The 19,611-nt window shown below is 42.8% G+C and overlaps 1 protein-coding gene across 1 annotated transcript; it reads left to right on the top strand.

Annotated features, from left to right (window-relative positions):
* Positions 1 to 1,975: 1,975 nt before the first annotated feature.
* LOC139557987 (trichohyalin-like) lies at positions 1,976 to 15,191 on the top strand. The gene is made up of 2 exons (XM_071373358.1): positions 1,976 to 3,526; positions 15,054 to 15,191. The coding sequence occupies exons 1-2, from the start codon at positions 1,976 to 1,978 to the stop codon at positions 15,189 to 15,191; spliced, it is 1,689 nt and encodes a 562-aa protein (XP_071229459.1).
* Positions 15,192 to 19,611: the final 4,420 nt, after the last annotated feature.

Genomic DNA, 19,611 nt, shown 5'->3' with positions numbered 1-19,611 from the left:
GCAGGTCCTCAGGCATTCGGGTGCCAAGTCAGTGATTTTCATCCTAGACCGTGAGATGGTGGTATCATGACATTGGAGCCACGGGAGGCCGAGGATGAATTTGTGTACTGGTGCATTGATGACGAGGAAGGGATGGCTTTCTTGATGCATGGGTTCCACTGTGAGTGGTACTGTGAGGTGCGTTATTGTGCCGGTTCCCAATGGTCGACTATCCAGTGCTTGGTCCAGAAAAGGATACGAGAGTGGGTATTAGGTGATGTTCAGGGAGGAGGAGCCTGTTCGATGAAATTGCCTGCGGCACCGGAGTCCACTAAAGCTGTAGAGAAACATGAGGGACAGCCAGCCAGTGAAATGGAAACCAGAAAGGTTTGGGTGGAAATTGATGATGGAATACTCACGCCTACCCATGATCACGGGGCCGCCCCTCTGTCCTTGTGGACTCTGGGTTGGAATGTATTGTACACCGCTGAAGCTGGTGCCCCTACTGACCACAAGGTGCGGAGCGTCAGCTCATTCCATCCACTGGGGGCTGCCACAGTCCGGAAGGTGAGGGTGTACTCCGCAGCGGTCTGGGCACCCTGCCGGAGTTGGAGTAGTCGCTCACCTCCCTCTGCCTTCAGGTGTATGATTCCAGACAGCCCTGAACAGAGCCGTGAACCTCTCATTGGAACCCAGCTCCTCCTCTCCTCTCTCTCAGACGGCCGTAGCCCACTCCAAAGCCCGTCAATAGGACATCGTTGACCTGGGCGGACTGCTGGATGGGGTTGGGTACTGGCTCGCTGGGACGAGACGTGGTAAAGGATCCTCGGCTAGTTGGAGATGAATCCTCTCGGGTGTTGCCAAGGTGGTGGAGAACGCGGAGGACCTTATCCATTACTGTACCCAGTTGAGCCAGTTGGTCGTGGTGTTGACGGAGTAGGTGTTCCTGTTCATCGACCATCTGGGAGATATCCTTAACTTCTCCTGCTTCCATATCTTGAGAGACAGTATTCTGTAACGTATATGCAGGGAGTCAGAAAGCAGGTGCAGAAGGTGAGTTTAATAATAAACATGAAGATAATCAAAACAGGAGTAGCATACTGAACGTAAACAAAGACAATACTTCCTGAAGACTGAGGCTACTGAGGGCTAAATAAAGAGAGTAATCAGGTTGATGATGAAGCCCAGGTGTGATTAACGATGGGGAGCAGGTGTGCGCAATGATAGTTGCCAGGTGCACGTAATGTGGGTTGCCAGGACCGGTGGCTAGTAGACCAGTGACCTCGAGCGCCGGAGCGGGAGAGTGGGAGAAGGCATGACAGTTGATTGCTTTCCTCTTTTGTGTCCTTGTCCTTTGTAGAGTCAGCTATGTTCTTTGTGTAATTGGCCCTGTCTAGTTGTGTCCATAATTTTTTTCTATTTGGTTTTAATTTGTAATTTTATGCACTTTGAGATGATTTGTTATAATGAAAAGCGCTTTGCAAATTAAATAAATTATTATTACTATTAAATGTACAAAGGTGAATCTGCTCATCACTGCAAAGCATTATGACATCAAAGTGACAGCTGCCGATTTCAAAAGCAGTAGTACAAGAGTTATTCGATACTGCTTTGTTGGAGGATAAAGGTTCCCAAGGGTGGTAGAGTACACCCCGTAGATGTGCAACTGCGAGCGGTATAACTAAAGGTAAAATGGGAGAAACAGAAATTAGAGCTTGAGCACAAGGAAAGAGAACGTGGGGAGAGATGAGAGCAACGGAAAATAGAGCTTGAGCACGAGGAAAGGGAAAGAGAAGGTGGGGAGAGATGAGAGCAACGGAAAATAGAGCTTGAGCACGAGGAAAAGGAAAGAGAAGGTGGGGAGGATTGTAGCAACAGAAGTTAGAATTTGAGCATTCGGTTAAAACAAATAGAACATGCAGCCAGACAACAAGAACAGGAACGTGAGCGTGCCATTCGATTAAACGAGAAGGAGCTGGAAGCACACCAAAGAGAGATGGCGCTGGAAGCACACCAAAGAGAGATGGCGCTGGAAGCACACCAAAGAGAGATGGAGCTGGAAGCACACCAAAGAGAGATGGAGCTGGAAGCACACCAAAGAGAGATGGAGCTGGAAGCACACCAAAGAGAGATGGAACTGGAAGCACACCAAAGAGAGATGGAACTGGAAGTACACCAAAGAGAGATGGAGCTGGAAGCACACCAAAGAGAGATGGAGCTGGAAGCACACCAAAGAGAGATGGAGCTGGAAGCACACCAAAGAGAGATGGAGCTGGAAGCACACCAAAGAGAGATGGAACTGGAAGCACACCAAAGAGAGATGGAACTGGAAGTACACCAAAGAGAGATGGAACTGGAAGCACACCAAACAGAGATGGAACTGGAAGTACACCAAAGAGAGATGGAACTGGAAGCACACCAAAGAGAGATGGAACTGGAAGCACACCAAAGAGAGATGGAGCTGGAAGCACACCAAAGAGAGATGGAACTGGAAGCACACCAAAGAGAGATGGAACTGGAAGTACACCAAAGAGAGATGGCGCTGGAAGCACACCAAAGAGAGATGGAGCTGGAAGCACACCAAAGAGAGATGGAGCTGGAAGCACACCAAAGAGAGATGGAACTGGAAGCACACCAAAGAGAGATGGAACTGGAAGTACACCAAAGAGAGATGGAGCTGGAAGCACACCAAAGAGAGATGGAGCTGGAAGCACACCAAAGGGAGATGGAGCTGGAACCACACCAAAGAGAGATGGAACTGGAAGTACACCAAAGAGAGATGGAGCTGGAAGCACACCAAAGAGAGATGGAGCTGGAAGCACACCAAAGAGAGATGGAGCTGGAAGCACACCAAAGAGAGATGGAGCTGGAAGCACACCAAAGAGAGATGGAACTGGAAGCACACCAAAGAGAGATGGAACTGGAAGTACACCAAAGAGAGATGGAACTGGAAGCACACCAAAGAGAGATGGAACTGGAAGTACACCAAAGAGAGATGGAACTGGAAGCACACCAAAGAGAGATGGAACTGGAAGCACACCAAAGAGAGATGGAGCTGGAAGCACACCAAAGAGAGATGGAACTGGAAGCACACCAAAGAGAGATGGAACTGGAAGCACACCAAAGAGAGATGGCGCTGGAAGCACACCAAAGAGAGATGGAGCTGGAAGCACACCAAAGAGAGATGGAGCTGGAAGCACACCAAAGAGAGATGGAACTGGAAGCACACCAAAGAGAGATGGAACTGGAAGTACACCAAAGAGAGATGGAGCTGGAAGCACACCAAAGAGAGATGGAACTGGAAGCACACCAAAGAGAGATGGAGCTGGAAGCACACCAAAGAGAGATGGAACTGGAAGCACACCAAAGAGAGATGGCGCTGGAAGCACACCAAAGAGAGATGGAACTGGAAGCACACCAAAGAGAGATGGAACTGGAAGCACACCAAAGAGAGATGGAACTGGAAGCACACCAAAGAGAGATGGAGCTGGAAGCACACCAAAGAGAGATGGAGCTGGAAGCACACCAAAGAGAGATGGAGCTGGAAGTACTCCGAATCAAGCCAGGCCATCATGCACCCTCAACACAGTTTGATCTTGGTTGGAACAGCCGGCTTGTACCGCCTTTTAATGAAAAAGAGGTGGATGTACAGTATATTTTATATTTTTGAGAGTATTGCCACATCCCTAAAATGGCCGCAAAATATTTGGTCACTCCTCCTCCAAAATGTTCTTGGAGGAAATGCCCAGAAAGTGTACGCTGCTTTATCTCTTGACCAGAGTTCCCGATTATGACCCTGTTAAAGCTGCTATCTTTTGGGTTTATGAGCTGGTCCCAGAGGCATACACAGACAACAGTTCCGTAAATTACAAAAGACAGAATCACAATGCCTTTTTGTTTGGTGACGTGGTTCTCAAGTTGTCAAGGACCTTGCAACATGAATGATAGGGCAACATTTAGGGCCACAGGGTTCAATTCTCGGGCTGACTCTTTTCTCTGTATATATCGATGATGTTGCTCTTGCTGCTGGTGATTCTCTGATCCACCTCTATGCAGACGACACCATTCCTTATTCATCTGGCCCTTCTTTGGACACTGTGTTAACAAACCTCCAAACGAGCTTCAATGCCATACAACACTCCTTCCGTGGCCTCCAACTGCTTTTAAATGCTAGTAAAACTAAATGCATGCTCTTCAAACGATTGCTGCCCGCACCCGCCCGCCCGACTAGCATCACTACTCTGGACGGTTCTGACTTATAATATGTGGACAACTACAAATACCTAGGTGTCTTGTTAGACTGTAAACTCTCCTTCCAGACTCACATTAAGCATCTCCAATCCAAAATTACATCTAGAATCGGCTTCCTATTTCGCAACAAAGCCTCCTTCACTCATGCAGCCAAACATACCCTCGTAAAACTGACTAAACTACCGATCCTTGACTTTGGCGATGTCATTTAAAAAAGAACCTCCAACACTCTACTCAGCAAACTGGATGTAGTCTATCACAGTGCCATCCGTTTTATCACCAAAGCCCCATATACTACCCACCACTGCGACCTGTATGCTCTCGTTGGCTGCCCTTAGCTACATATTCGTCGCCAAACCCACTGGCTCCAGGTCATCTATAAGTCTTTGCTAGGTAAAGCCTCACCTTATCTCAGCTCACTGGTCACCATAGCAACACCCACCCATAGCACACGCTCCAGCAGGTATATTTCACTGGTCATCCCCAGTGATGCCAAAACTGCCTTTCCTTCCAGTTCTCTGCTGCCAATGACTGGAATGAATTGCAAAAATTACTGAACATTTTTTACATTTACATTTAAGTCATTTAGCAGACGCTCTTATCCAGAGCGACTTACAAATTGGTGCATTCACCTTATGATATCCAGTGGAACAACCACTTTACAATAGTGCATCTAACTCTTTTAAGGGGGGGGGGGGCGGGTTAGAAGGATTACTTTATCCTATCCTAGGTATTCCTTAAAGAGGTGGGGTTTCAGGTGTCTCCGGAAGGTGGTGATTGACTCCGCTGACCTGGCGTCGTGAGGGAGTTTGTTCCACCATTGGGGTGCCAGAGCAGCGAACAGTTTTGACTGGGCTGAGCGGGAACTGTACTTCCTCAGAGGTAGGGAGGCGAGCAGGCCAGAAGCTGTAGACTTATATCTCCCTCTCTAACTTTAAACTTCAGCTGTCAGAGCAGCTTAGTGACCACTGTACCTGTACACAGCCAATCTGTAAATAGCACACCCAACTACCTCATCCCCATATTGTATTTATCTTTTTGGTCTTTTGCACCCCAGTATCTCTACTTGCACCCCAGTATCTCTACTTGCACAGCATCATCTGCACATCTATCACTCCAGTATTAATGCTAAATTGTAATTATTTCGCCTCTATGGCCTACTTATTGCCTTACTTCCCTATTCTTCTACATTTGCACACACTGTACATAGATTTTGTCTGTTGTGTTATTGACTGTACGTTTGTTTATGTGTAACTCGGTTGTTGTTTTTGTCGCACTGTTTTACTTTATCTTGGCCAGGTCACAATTGTAAATGAGAACTTGTTCTCAACTGGACTACCTGGTTAAATAAAGGTGAAATAAAAATAAATAAAATTTAGATTTCCAAATAAATACCACATGCTAAAATTTAAAAGATTTTACTGAGTTACAGTTCATCACAGGAGGTTGGTGGCACCTTAATTGGGGAGAACGGGCTTGTGTTAATGGCTGGAGCGGTACAAGTGGAATGGTATCAAATACATCTAACATATGGTTTCCATGTATTTGATGCCATTCCATTTGCTCCGTTCCAGGCATTATTATGTGCCGTCCTCCCCTCACAGCCTCCACTGCAGTTCATATAAGGATATCAGTCAATTAAAATAAATAAATTAGGCCCTAATCTATGAATTTCACATTACTGGGCAGGTGCGCAGTCTTGGGTGGGCCTGGGAGAGCTTAGGTTCACCCACTGGGGAGCCAGGCCCAGCCAATCAGAACAAGTTTTCCCAACAAAAGGGCTTTATTACAGACAGAAATACTCCTGTTTCACCAGCTGTCTGGGTGACTGGTCTCAGACCATCCCGCAGATAAAGGAGCCGGATGTGGAGGTCGTGGGCTGGCATGGTTACACGTGGTCTGCGGATGTGAGGCCGGTTGGACGTACTGTCAAATTCTCTAAAACGATGTTGGGGGTGACTTATGGTAGAGAAATACACCTTCAATTCTCTGGCAACAGCTCTGGTGGACATTCCTGCAGTCAGCATACCAATTGCACTCGCCCTCAAAACTTGAGACATCTGTGCCATTGTGTTGTGTGACAAAACTGCACATTTTAGAGTGGCCTTTTATTGTCCCCAGCACAAGGTACACCTGTGTAATGATCATGCTGTTTAATCAGCTTCTTGATATGCCACATCTGTCAGGTGGATGGATTATCTTGGTAAAGGAGAAATGCTCACTTACAGGGATGTAAACACATTTGTGCAACATATTTTTGAGAAATAAGCTTTTTGTGAGTGTGGAAAATGTCTGGGATCTTTTATTTCATCTTATGAAACATGGGACCAACACTTTACATGTTGCGTTTATATTTTTGTTCAATACTATTTTTCATGTGATTTCCATAAATAATAACTGGTAATGTTGCATAGTTTTAGAAAGGGCTGGTTCTCATCATTCTGGTAAATATAAATTGCTGAGGTGTACTCACTTATACACTTAAGGAATAGCAAGCTCAAGTACATTGGAAAAACTCATAGGATTTTTTCCCTATTCAACAAAAGTGTAACAGGGCTTGAAATGACTGAAATGCTTTCTAAATATAGTAACAATCAAATTATAAATGACTTACTATAAGATTTCACCTTTCTTATAACTGTAAAATAATTATGATCATACTTAGTGACAATAAATTATTGGCACCTTTTCACATAACTGACTAGAGACTTTTCTCCTAAACATCCACTGAGTGGCGGAGAAACACCATTCAAATGTGTGCACTCATTACAACTTTAGCTTTAAGCATGAAGTGATTTTGTCCATCTGTGACCAAGAGAAAGTGTTCTAGTTTCAATTCTATGAAATGAGTATTAATTTTTCATGTTGAGAAACTCATTTAGCGGAGAATATCACAGCTAAATGAAACCACAACTGTTGGATTTGCTAGACTGTCGCCTTTCGTATGCCGTCTACCCGATTGGGTTTCTGTCGCTCAGAGAGAGAGCAAACCGATTATTTGTCTGGATAAACTAGAAAATGTGACACGTCACTCCATATTCAAATGTTGGGTCTGAAACCTTAAGTCAGCTCCGCTGAGAGAGTGGAAGCGAGAGAACACGGATGGGGCTTTCTGCCACTATAAGGCACTGGACCCTTCGATGTTCACAGAGTGCTTGGTATACCAAAATGTCAGGCGGAACTGGTCCAGAACCACTCAAAGTCCCCAATATAGTGGACTTAGCATCTAAAAGTTAAAGACACTCATACTACTTTATGAGCACAAGGAGCTCACTCTTGAGCAAGCTGCTGTCCTTGTAGACGAGTTTGTGCTGACACATAGAACTACATTCACAAACAAAATGCCCAGTACTTATCCCTGCACAAAAAGCAATCCAAAGAAGTCCCCTCCTACTACGAGGTATCAGTCTTTTTCCACAGTGCCCAAAGACAAGGATTGTCCAAGAACTGGTTCTACGTATCCGCCAGAAAAATGAGAGGAGAAAAAATACTTTCTTCCCAGCGAGCCAGTACCCACAAGTCATTTTTCCAACAATTGTTTACAGACAGACTATTTCACTGTATCACAATTCCAGTGGGTCAGAAGTTTACATACACTAAGTTGACTGTGTCTTTAAACAGCTTGGAAAATTCCAGTAAATGATGTCATGGCTTCAGAAGCTTCTGATATGCTAATTGACATCATTTGAGTCAATTGCCTCTTCGCTTGACATCATGGGAAAATCAAAAGAAATCAGCGAAGACCTCAGAAAAAAATTGTCTGGTTCATCCTTGGGAGCAATTTCCAAACGGCTGAAGGTACCACGTTCATCTGTCCAAACAATAGTAGGCAAGTATGAACACCATGGGACCACGCAGCCATCATACCGCTCAGGAAGGAGACGCTTTCTGTCTCCTAGAGATGAACGTACTTTGGTGCGAAAAGTGCAAATCAATCCCAGAACAACAGCAAATAACCTTGTGAAGATGCTGGAGGAACAGGTAGAAAATAATCTATATCCACAGTAAAACGAGTCCTATATCGACATAACCTGAAAGGCCGCTCAGCAAGGAAGAAGCCACTGCTCCAAAACCACCATAAAAAAGCCAGACTACGGTTTGAAACTACACATGGGGACAAAGATCGTACCTTTTGGAGAAATGTCTGATGAAACAAAAATAGAACTGTTTGGCCATAATGACCATCGTTATGTTTGGAGGAAAAAGGGGAAGGTTTACAAGCCAAAGAACACCATCCCAACCGTGAAGCACGGGGGTGGCAGCATCATGTTGTGGGGGGGCTTTGCTGCAGGAGGGACTGGTGCACTTCACAAAATAGATGGCATCATGAGGTAGGAAAATTATGTGGATATATTGAAGCAACATCTCAAGACATCAGTCAGGAAGTTAAAGCTTGGTCACAAATGGGTCTTCCAAATGGACAATGACCCCAAGCATACTTCCAAAGTTGTGGCAAATTGGCTTAAGGACAACAAAGTGAAGGTATTGGAGTGGCCATCACAAAGCCCTGACCTCAATCCTATAGAAAATGTGTGGGCAGAACTGAAAATGCGTGTGCGAGCAAGGGAGGCCTACAAACCTGACTCAGTTACACTAGCTCTGTCAGGAGGAATGGGCCAAAATTCACCCAACGTATTGTGGGAAGCTTGTGGAAGGTTACCCAAAACGTTTGACCCAAGTTAAACAATTTAAAGGCAATGCTACCAAATACTAATTGAGTGTATGTAAACTTCTGACCCACTGGGAATTTGATCAAATAAATAAAAGCTGAAATAAATCATTCTCTCTACTATTATTCTGACATTTCATATCATTAAAATAAAGTGGTGATCCTAACTGACTTAAGACAGGGATTTTTACTAGGATTAAATGTCAGGAATTGTGAAAAACTGAGTTTAAATGTATTTGGCTAAGGTGTTTGTAATCTTCCGATTTCAACTGTACATCCAGTCACTACAAAGATAGAGGTATCCTTCCTAACTCAGTTGCCGGAGAGGAAGGTAACTCAGGGATTTCACCATGAGGCCAATGGTGAAAAACTGAGTTTAAATGTATTTGGCTAAGGTGTATGTAAACTTCCGACTTCAACCCCTACTTTCCCCAATGCTACACATTCCTTTATCTAATGTCCTTCTGCATACTTCTCACACCTAGGAACCTTCCTCCTACACACTGCGGCCAACATGCCCATAAGCTTGACACCTGTAACATAATATATTCGGCACAAAAGCTCATACAGGATAACTTATATATCCTAACATCACTTTGTCGGGCAAAGACTCAACATCAATACTCAAAAGAACAGACAATGACTCTTCTGTTTCACTACTCTCGCCACCCTGTCTGCGTCGCACCAAATGACGAGCATCACAAACACCAGGAATCTTCCCCTTCAGTTGGTAAACTTTCACATTTACTGCTACCCCAGTAATCACTCCTTTCAATGGCACCCTTTTGTTGAGAGCAAAACAATTCACATTTCTTTCCCCCATTCGTTTAACACGGAACGCCTTCTCCCTCTGACCAGCAGAAACACAAACAATTATCACAAGACCACTTCTAGTTACCCTCACCGATTTCTCTGTACCCAAATCTGTTTCCAGCCACCCTGAAACCACAAATGGATCAGCCAAAAGGCAAGGGTCCACTTTTTCCAAAAACTTCACTCATACTGTCACACTCATCTTTATCCTGACCCTCGGTGCAAGCCTCGGGCTCCGAGAACTTCATCACACCTACCACCTCCGATATTTTGACCTCATTTACTTCCATTTCTCCTCCTGTCTTCAACTCCCTCTGCTTACACTTTCTGCCATTTATCTTTAACAAACCATCTCCCTTTTCCCGCCATTTTTATCCAACTCAAGCTCACCGTCTTCCTCCCTCTCTCTCTTAGACCTCCTCTGCCTCTCTTTGTCCCTCCATTTCTCCTCCGTATTCCAAGTATATGTCTCCTTATGATAATACTGCACTTCTCCTGACATACATCTTGTTCTTGCTTTCACAAGGGACGCCATTTAACCAGCTGTCACAATCTCCGCACAATCAGCACGAACCCTTCGGAATGTAGCGCTCAACAGTGCTTCCCACTTATAAAGCAGCTGCTTCGTCTTGATGTTATTCTTTATCAAAAGCTACCGCACCGCTTTTCCATTTCAAACAAGCTCACTCTTCCAACCACCATCCTTATCCCACTCCAGGAAATACAACACCATTTTGTAGGAACAGGTGGAGGTGCATTCTGCAGAGCCTTTTCTGCAACCAATCAGAACACTCAAAAAATGAATTCAAACGGACTAATAGAAAAGCATACACAAGTCACATGATGACCATAATTACTCAAATAGAGGCACCTCCTGTTACATGCGCTATAATTTCCATCCCCGTTTCCTGCAGGTGCATTTTAGCTTCAGCTTTCCTTTCTATCAGTGTTGAGAAGCATTTTGATCTTCATATTTTTTGCCATCTGGTTCCGATGATCATATTCTTATGCGGGCAAACCTACAATATATATATATTTAACTAGGCAAGTCAGTTAAGAGCAAATTCTTATTTACAATGACAGCCTACCACGGAACAGTGGGTTTATTGCCTTGTTCAGGAGCAGAACGACATATTTTTACCTTGTCAGTTCAGGGATTCGATCCAGCAACCCTTTTACTTAGATGGTAAAGTGACAGAGACCATGTTTCAACTACTATTCAAATACCAGCTTGATTGAAAGAGAACATTTAAAAAAAAATCTAATTAATAAAATAAAATGTACCCCATTTAGGTGGGTGGCAGTGGGAATTAATTAGACTTAAAAGGTAGTCAGCGATGCACGAATTGAGCAGCCATATCAGGCCAACTTCCGCAACAACTAAGAGTGCAAAGTCTGAGGCTAAACTTGTCCTCTGTTTAGGTCCCAAATTGCATTGTTAACTTCATAGGGCTTTCCATGTATTTGAATAGTTAACACAGTACTTTTCTAGAGGTAAAAATACAATTAAAATTGGGCCAAAGCATGCAAACTATTTATGTAACATCTGATTCTGCCATAGCTGTGCCCCATTTCTCTTATGCAAAGGTCATGACACATTTCTTGTCCAATACATGATCTCTTCTATCATCCTGGGCTCTGGGGCATCTACCCTGAGCTGTTAGAACCAGTGTTGAGCGGCCAGATGTCAACCCCTACCCAGTCATTGCTGTATTGACCAGACCCTCCTGCCCAGTGTTGAGCTGCCAGATATCAACCTCTACTCTGCACCCATCATCACTGGATTGAGCAGACTGCCTCAGATAGACTGAAGGAAGGCCTTGGACCCTGGACCACCGTCATGTGCCATTTTCTGGCTACATCGTGCTCCAATTAACATGACCTACCTCTTTACTCCACACATCTATCACTACAGTTGAAGCTGCAAAGATATATCTTGCATATTCATTCATATTTGATACCTTTAAATAAAGTAAACATTTGTTTACTCTGTTTCAAGATTATTGTTCCTATTATTCAAGAGTTAGTAAGAAAACACAGGTTATTGCATTATTTTGTGCTGGACTAGAAGAAGTGATCTCAGTCTTACTGTTTACATTTTAGCAACAGCTGAACTTAGACCAGTGCTTAGAGGTGGCTGTACTTTGCTTACATTTCTGTCCACTGTGTAGGTGTTGACGAAGTGGACCAGGAAGTTGCGACACAAAAGGAAGATGACCTCACCTAGGACATGGGACACAACCCCCCCGCAAACTTACAGCGTCCAATAAGGGACAAGGGCGAAAACAGCAAAACAATATCAAAACCAAAAAGATTTTAAGCAGTAACATTGAATATGAAGATAAAGGATAATGATGTCCTCGCCTATAGCGCAGCAAAAACTAGGAGACCCACCTAAACTTTGTGGAGACAGTGAGAATAACTAAGAGCAACTCACTCCTCCCACGTAAAAATAAATCATAGAAATTATTAATAGTTACATAACTAAGTTCAATTTGGGCATTACATGGTATTTGCCCAACAACGTGTCCAGTAGCTAGCTATATGGAATACAATTGTAATTGTATTGTGCAAACAAAGAAAACAATTACCTCTTAACTATACATTGTATAAACATGCATTGTATCATGTTACCATTTTTGATGGTTGTACAGGTGATCTCCATCGGAGTTGAAACTTCAACTTTACAGGCTGTTGTACAGGCTATTACAAAAGTCCTGGCATGGTTTGGTTGTTTCTTCCCCTATTTACTACAGCAGCCTCATCAGTCATTCTACTAGCGTAAGATCTGTTTCTTCTGATTGGCCTGCCAGCTGTGATAATAATTAAGAGGTGAGTACCTTTCTGTCAGTTGAGATTGAGGAGATGGATGGGATATTAAAGATGTATGAGCGATTAATTGTGTTGCGGCGGCAGACAAGACTTACTGGTGTTCACGATCCACCACTCTCACCACCTTCAGTGGTTTGAGACACACCTGCAGAGACCACCTTCTTACCTCTGGTGAGGTGTGCTGTGAAAATACATAAAGTTGTACCACTTGTCTTTTTAAAGATTTGTGTACAGACATTATGCAACGTCTTTTCATCTCATGTAGAGTGGGCACAGGACTGCTGTCATATTAAAACAAAAAATAGCTATAGTTTGTGGTTGAATTTCAGCAGCACAGCAATTTAAAAACTGTCTCTGAAAGCATAAATGCATACAAATTATTGCCAAAAAGAGTCAAGACGTATTGCCATAATTATATGGAGTTCCATTTCCTGTCTGTTTTTTTTTTATACCTCAACGCTCTTTTAAATATCACTAATGCATTAAGGGTCAGAGTGCATCAGATTTCTTAGGTGCATACCCAAGAGACACAGCTAATGGAGATTTTGAGGTGAAATGGCAAAACTGCTGAGAAGACAACTTTTTATATTCACAGATTTATCAGTCATGACTGTGCATTCTACAAAACAAATGTTTGTCAGTCTTCTTATTAAAATATGTTGAGGTGTTGAGGCATTAGACATGTTCATTTCAACTTATGTATATTAATACTGTAGCATTTTATACATTTTAACAGAACAGAATGCATAGAAACGTATTTCCATTCTAGAAATCGTAGGGGAGGTACTCATTGTGGAGAAGAAACTAACAAATCAAAATGTAAGGGTGTCGACTTAACGGTGATGTCACGTTGGTCGTAATGATGAGACCAAGGCGCAGCGTGATTATAATACATCTTCCTTTTAATAAAGAAAGAACACTAAACAAAGCTAATAATAACGAGTGTAGACATGCAACATCACATAGACAATAACCCACCAACCAAACTGGAAAATGGCAACCTAAATAGGATCCCCAATCAGAGACAACGATAAACAGCTGCCTCTGATTGGGAACCAATTCAGGCCACCATAGACCTACATATGCCTAGACTACACACACACACCTAGACATACAAAAACCCTAGACAATACAAAACAATCATACCAACCCTTGTCACACCCTGACCTGACCAAAATAATATAGAAAACATAGAATACTAAGGTCAGGGCGTGACAGGTGAAATGCTTGCTTACAAGCCCTTCCCAACAATGCAGAGTAAAAAAAAATATATAAAAATAAAAATAGTATGTGTAATAAATACACAAGGATGGAGCTATATACAGGGAGTACCAGTACCAGATCAATGTGCGAGGGAACGAGATATTTGAGGTAGATACTGTATGTACATGAAGGCAGGGTAGTGACCTGGCATTAGGATAGATAATAATAGAAGTCAAATAAAGAACAGAGTAGCACAGCATATGATACGTGTAAAAGTGTGTGTGTGTGTGTGTATGCATGTTTGTGTTTTGTTTCGGTGTGTGTGATTTATGTGGGCGTATGTAGTGAATGTGTGTGAGTTTTGTGAGAGTGTCAGAGTCAGTGTAGTGTGTGTGTATATAGTGAAAGTATGGGTTTTGTGAGAGTGTCAGAGTCAGTGTAGTGTGTGTGTATATAGTGAAAGTATGGGTTTTGTGAGAGTGTCAGTGTAGTGTGTGTGTATATAGTGAATGTATGGGTTTTGTGAGAGTGTCAGTGTAGTGTGTGTGTATATAGTGAATGTATGGGTTTTGTGAGAGTGTCAGTGTAGTGTGTGTGTATATAGTGAATGTATGGGTTTTGTGAGAGTGTCAGAGTCAGTGTAGTGTGTGTGTATATAGTGAAAGTATGGGTTTTGTGAGAGTGTCAGTGTAGTGTGTGTGTATATAGTGAATGTATGGGTTTTGTGAGAGTGTCAGTGTAGTGTGTGTGTATATAGTGAATGTATGGGTTTTGTGAGAGTGTCAGAGTCAGTGTAGTGTGTGTGTATATAGTGAATGTATGGATTTTGTGAGAGTGTCAATGTGGTAGTGTGTTTTGGGTGGCTGGAGTCTTTGGCAATTTTTCATGGATTCCTCTGACACCGCCTGATATAGAGGTCCTGGATGGCAGGGAGCTCGGCCCCAGAGATGTACTCGGCTGTCTGCACCACCCTCTGTAGTGCTTTGCAGTAAATGGTGCTGCATTTGCCAAACCAAGCGGTGATTCAGCCAGTCAAGATGCTCTCGATGGTGCAGCTGTAGAACTTTTTGAGGATCCGATTGCCCCTGCCAAATCTTTTCAGCCTCCTTAGCGATGTGGACACCAAGGAACTTGATGCTCTCAACTCACTCCACTACAGCCCTGTCAATGTGTAGTCACTTTACCCTGCCAAATCTTTTCAGCCTCCTTAGCGATGTGGACGCCAAGGAACTTGACGCTTTCAACCCACTCCACTACAGCCCTGTCGATGTGGATAAGGGCGTGCTATCCCCTCTTTCTCCTGTAGTCCACGATCAGCTCCTTGGTCTTACTGATGTTGAGAGAGAGGTTGTCGTCATGGCACCACACTGCCAAGTCTCATCTCATCGCCGTCGGTGACCAGGCCTACCATCGTCGTGTCGTCAGTAAACTCGACATAGAGTAATCCAGACACGTCTCTGCAAGGCATATAACATGGCATCTTTTCAAGTCTCTCTAATAGGAGACTCTCCAAAGAAGCTAATCCATCATATCCTCGAGTGACTGGACATTTGCCAATTGAATGGAGTGGAGTGCCGGTCGATATTCTCTGTCTCAATCTCACCACGTCTACACCTGCGGCGTTTTGGTAGCCCATGAAACAAAGAAATGGGGTCCGGTATGAACAAGGGAACAGCTGAGTCAGAGGTGAAGTCGATTTTTGAAGTCAGAATCGAGGTTAGTAACTGTCGATCTGATGTCCAGAAGTGCTTGGCGGTCATATGTGATAGTATGAACTTTCTGTACAAAGAAAATGAAGATAAATATGAAAAAGTCACAAAATAGCAAAGATGGGTTGGAACTCGTAAGATGTCTCCCTTCTCTGTCGGTGCCATCTTCTAGTCGTCCATAGGCTGGTGTAGCGTTTGGCCGGAGCATGGAGTTTGGATATCCAGGCAAAAATATACTAGGCCTATAACTGTTTCATACTCATTAATACAATATACTAAAGTATGCCTGCCCTTCCCTATCCCCAGTTTTGTTTGTACTTGGAATAGCACAACTGGACCCGCTCCAGACCTTGAGCAGACAAGCACCATTATGTACTTTTATTCAGATCCGTCAGAAAAGAGCTATTATGTGTCCCTATTTCAACTGCTATTGATAAATGATGACAGACAATTAGTTTATCCAGCCCAAGAATCAGCTTCGTAATTTTCCTGTCAAGGAGGCAGGAACAGATCTGCATTTAATTCGTAACATTCACATGCTCCAAAATCTGGGGTGTATTCATTAGGGCACACCATGGCAAAATGTTTTGCAACGAAAAAACTTCAATTAGTTTAGTAGACCATTTCAGATAGTACCTCCCTGTTTCACTCCATTTTGGGTAGTTTTCTTCCATTTCTGGCCTGCAAAACATGGCTCTGGGGGAGTGAGTAAGCATGCAGTGCCATGAGACCAATGCAAATTCCACGTGTGACAGTTGAAGTTGGCATTGCGTGTCACTGAACGACAAGGAAATCAATCGTGTGTTGTGTGGCTTTGTACTGTTGTGTTGAGTTGTTGTGACAGCTAGATTTTAGCTATCAAAAACAATTAAAGTAACTGTCCAGGGTTTCTAGATTTCTATGAAATTCTATGTAACTGGCCAGTGTTTTCACATTTCTATAAAATATGACCTAAAATTAATTACAGTACGAGTGAAATCGTTTTCCTTCCAAACATTTTTTATTAAGTATGTTAAAAAGCAACTCTTCTGTGTTGGAATGGTGTGGGCATACCCCAACAACAGAATGGTGTGTGTATACCGGTCATAAAACATATTAATGTGAGTACACCGCTGATTGGCCAGCTCATCCTCCTCACTCATGTTTTTGAAAGTTTTTTTTCGCAAAAATGTTTACTTCGGCCCCAAATGATAGTATAGGATGAGTCAACAACATTATTTGGGTATGATTTTAGATTTTGACTGGACAACTTTAAGTTATAATATTTTCAATCCTGTTCTGCTTGGAACCCTGACCTGTTCACCGGACATGCTACCTTGTCCCGGACCTGCTGTTTTCGACCCTCTCTCTGCTATGAAAAGCCAACTGACATTTACTCCTGAGGTGCTGACCTGTTGCACCCTCTATAGCCACTGTGATTATTTTTTGACCCTGCTGGTCATCTATGAACATTTGCACCTCTTGAAAAACAATCTCGCCTTAATGTCCATCTACTCTTATAATCTCCACCGGCACAGCCAGAAGAAGAATTACCACCCCTCAGAGCCTGGTTCCTCTCTAGGTTTCTTCCTTGGTTCAGGTCTTTCCATGGGGGGTTTTCTAGCCACCATGCTTCTACATCTGCATTGCTTGCTCTTTGGGGTTTTAGGCTGGGTTTCTGTATAAGCACTTTGTGACATCTGCTGATGTAAAAAGGGCTTTATAAATAAATGTGATTGATTGAAAATACATTTTATTGAATGGAGTTTAGGTACTTTGAACACCATTCCCACCATGTCAGAAAAAACTGACAAGACACTGCTAAATTATCCGGCCCAAACCAACAATACGCTTTACCACTGAGAACAGCTCATTGAATGCTTCTATTACTGAGGCATCCAACACACCGCTGCTTGGCTTTGTGATAGGAATGCCCCTGGGAGAAGGTGACAGATCCACATAGATTAATGAGAGCCCAGTCATTTATGCCAAATTAAAGAAATGCCAGGGATTGTCACTTGCTTTTAGAGCTAGAGGGGCATGGGGTCATAGTGTATGGCTTGCAGCACCTCTGCACAATAGAACCAGGGGCGATGAGATTGGAAGTCTGTGCAAGTAACTTACATCTCAGCGGTCAGAAGTGGACCATCTGATCCGATCTGAACTGCGAGAAACGGTGCCATGATACAGCTCGTTAGGTATCACCTTGTAATTGGCTGTCCTTGACCACCATGCTGTAATTCGATTGAAGTGATAGAGGAATCGAGATAAGCATGAGTGACTTGAGCCATCATCAATTTTAATGTATGAAATGAAGACCCTCCGGACCTGTCATCTTTGATTTGGAAGTGGCGAGCTGGAACTTCCTCTATTCCGGTTACACAAGTGCAACCTAAAATTTCTCTGAGCATGACACAACCAAGGACAGAAAGAAGTGGAGGGAGCTTGTTGTGGCCTTATGTCTCATAGGGAATGAAGAGGAATAAGGTTGTGTAAGTACAATCAAATGTGACCCAGCATTTCTTTCCAGTATTTTGTAGCTAAATTTGAAATAGTGTTTTTTACAATGGATAAAAGTAGACTCAGAGCTATAAAATTGTATATCATACACTGGAGTTGAGGAACAGTGGAAAAATATACTGAACAAAAATATAAACGTAACATGTAAAGTGTCAGTCCCATGTTTCATGAGCTGAAATAAAAGATCCCTGAAAAGTTCCATATTCACAAAAAGGTTATTTCTCAAAAATGTTGTGAACAAATTTGTTTACATCACTGTTAGTGAGCATTTCTCCTTTGCCAAGATAATGCATCTACCTGACAGGTGTGGCATATCAAGAAGCTGATTAAACAGCATGATCATTACACAGGTACACCTTGTGCTGGGGACAAGAAAAGGCCACTCTAAAATGTGCAGTTTTGTCACACAACACAGATGCGTCAAGTTTTGAGGGAGCATGCCATTTTCGTGCTGACTGAATGAATGTACACCAGAGCTGTTGACAAATAATTTTATGTACATTTCTCTACCATTAGCTGCCTCCGTCATTTTAGAGAATTTGACAGTACGTCCAACCAGCCTCACAACCACAGCCACATGTAACCACGCCAGCCCAGGACCTCCTGGCTTCTTCACCTGTGGGATTGTCTGAGACCAGCACCCAGACTGCTGATGAAACTAAAGAGTATTTCTGTCTGTAATAAAGCCCTTTTGTGTGGAAAAACTCATTCTGATTGGCTAGGCCTGGATCCCCAGTGGGCTCCCCAGGCCCACCCATGGCTGCACCCCTACCCAGTCATGTGAAATCCATAGATTAGGACCTAGTGAATTTATTTCATTTGACTGATTTCCTTATATGAACTGTAACTCCGTAAAATCGTTGAAATTGTTGAATATATATTTTTGTTCAGTATAATTTTGCTTTGAACGTTGATAAACCTGTAACCCCACTTTTGAGAAAATTATAATTGAACGTTTTGGTACACCTACTGGAGAGCTCTTTGTCTACACTCTTTTGCAGATTTCAAGACTAAAAGGGGTGAAAATACAGTAAAATACATTTCATCTAGTCCTTGGCCTGTATCCTAATCTGACTTTGGTGCAGGTTATGTTGTGCTTCACATTACCGTCTCTGGTAAACACACACACTGTATCAAATAAAATCAAAATGTATTTGTCACATGCACAGGATACAGATGGTGTAAACGGTACATTGGAATGGTTACTTGCATATTTGCATAGTAGCAATATTTAAAAAAAAAAATAGAAAGTGTCCAGATGAAAATATTTTATAATTATTAGATGATGCTTATCCAGACACACTTTGATGGGTCATGATGGGTCATGTGAAATAAATCCCCTAGCCACATCTAGCTAAGTGGATGGGTCACTATTGTCTAGACATGTACACATGTTCATGAAATATAACAGATGGCCGTAATCACCCCCAGACACACCTGGCTAACTCGATGGGTCATGTGAAAGAGAGGCTATAACCACCCACGGCCACTTGCACATTTGCGTAGTAGCAATATCGAAAATAAACAGTGTCAACAAAAAAAACAATAACAAAAAGTGTCAATGCCAGTAGAGAAAGAACAAAATTATATACAGTATGTACAAGAACAATATCAATAACGATATCAGTGATACTGGTGATAGATGAGGTAGTTATA

Source organism: Salvelinus alpinus, chromosome 28 (assembly GCF_045679555.1).
Source record: "Salvelinus alpinus chromosome 28, SLU_Salpinus.1, whole genome shotgun sequence".
In the NCBI taxonomy this organism is placed as follows: domain Eukaryota; kingdom Metazoa; phylum Chordata; class Actinopteri; order Salmoniformes; family Salmonidae; genus Salvelinus; species Salvelinus alpinus.
Note: the sequence above shows the minus strand (reverse complement) of the source record. Positions and strands in the feature narration are given on the sequence as shown.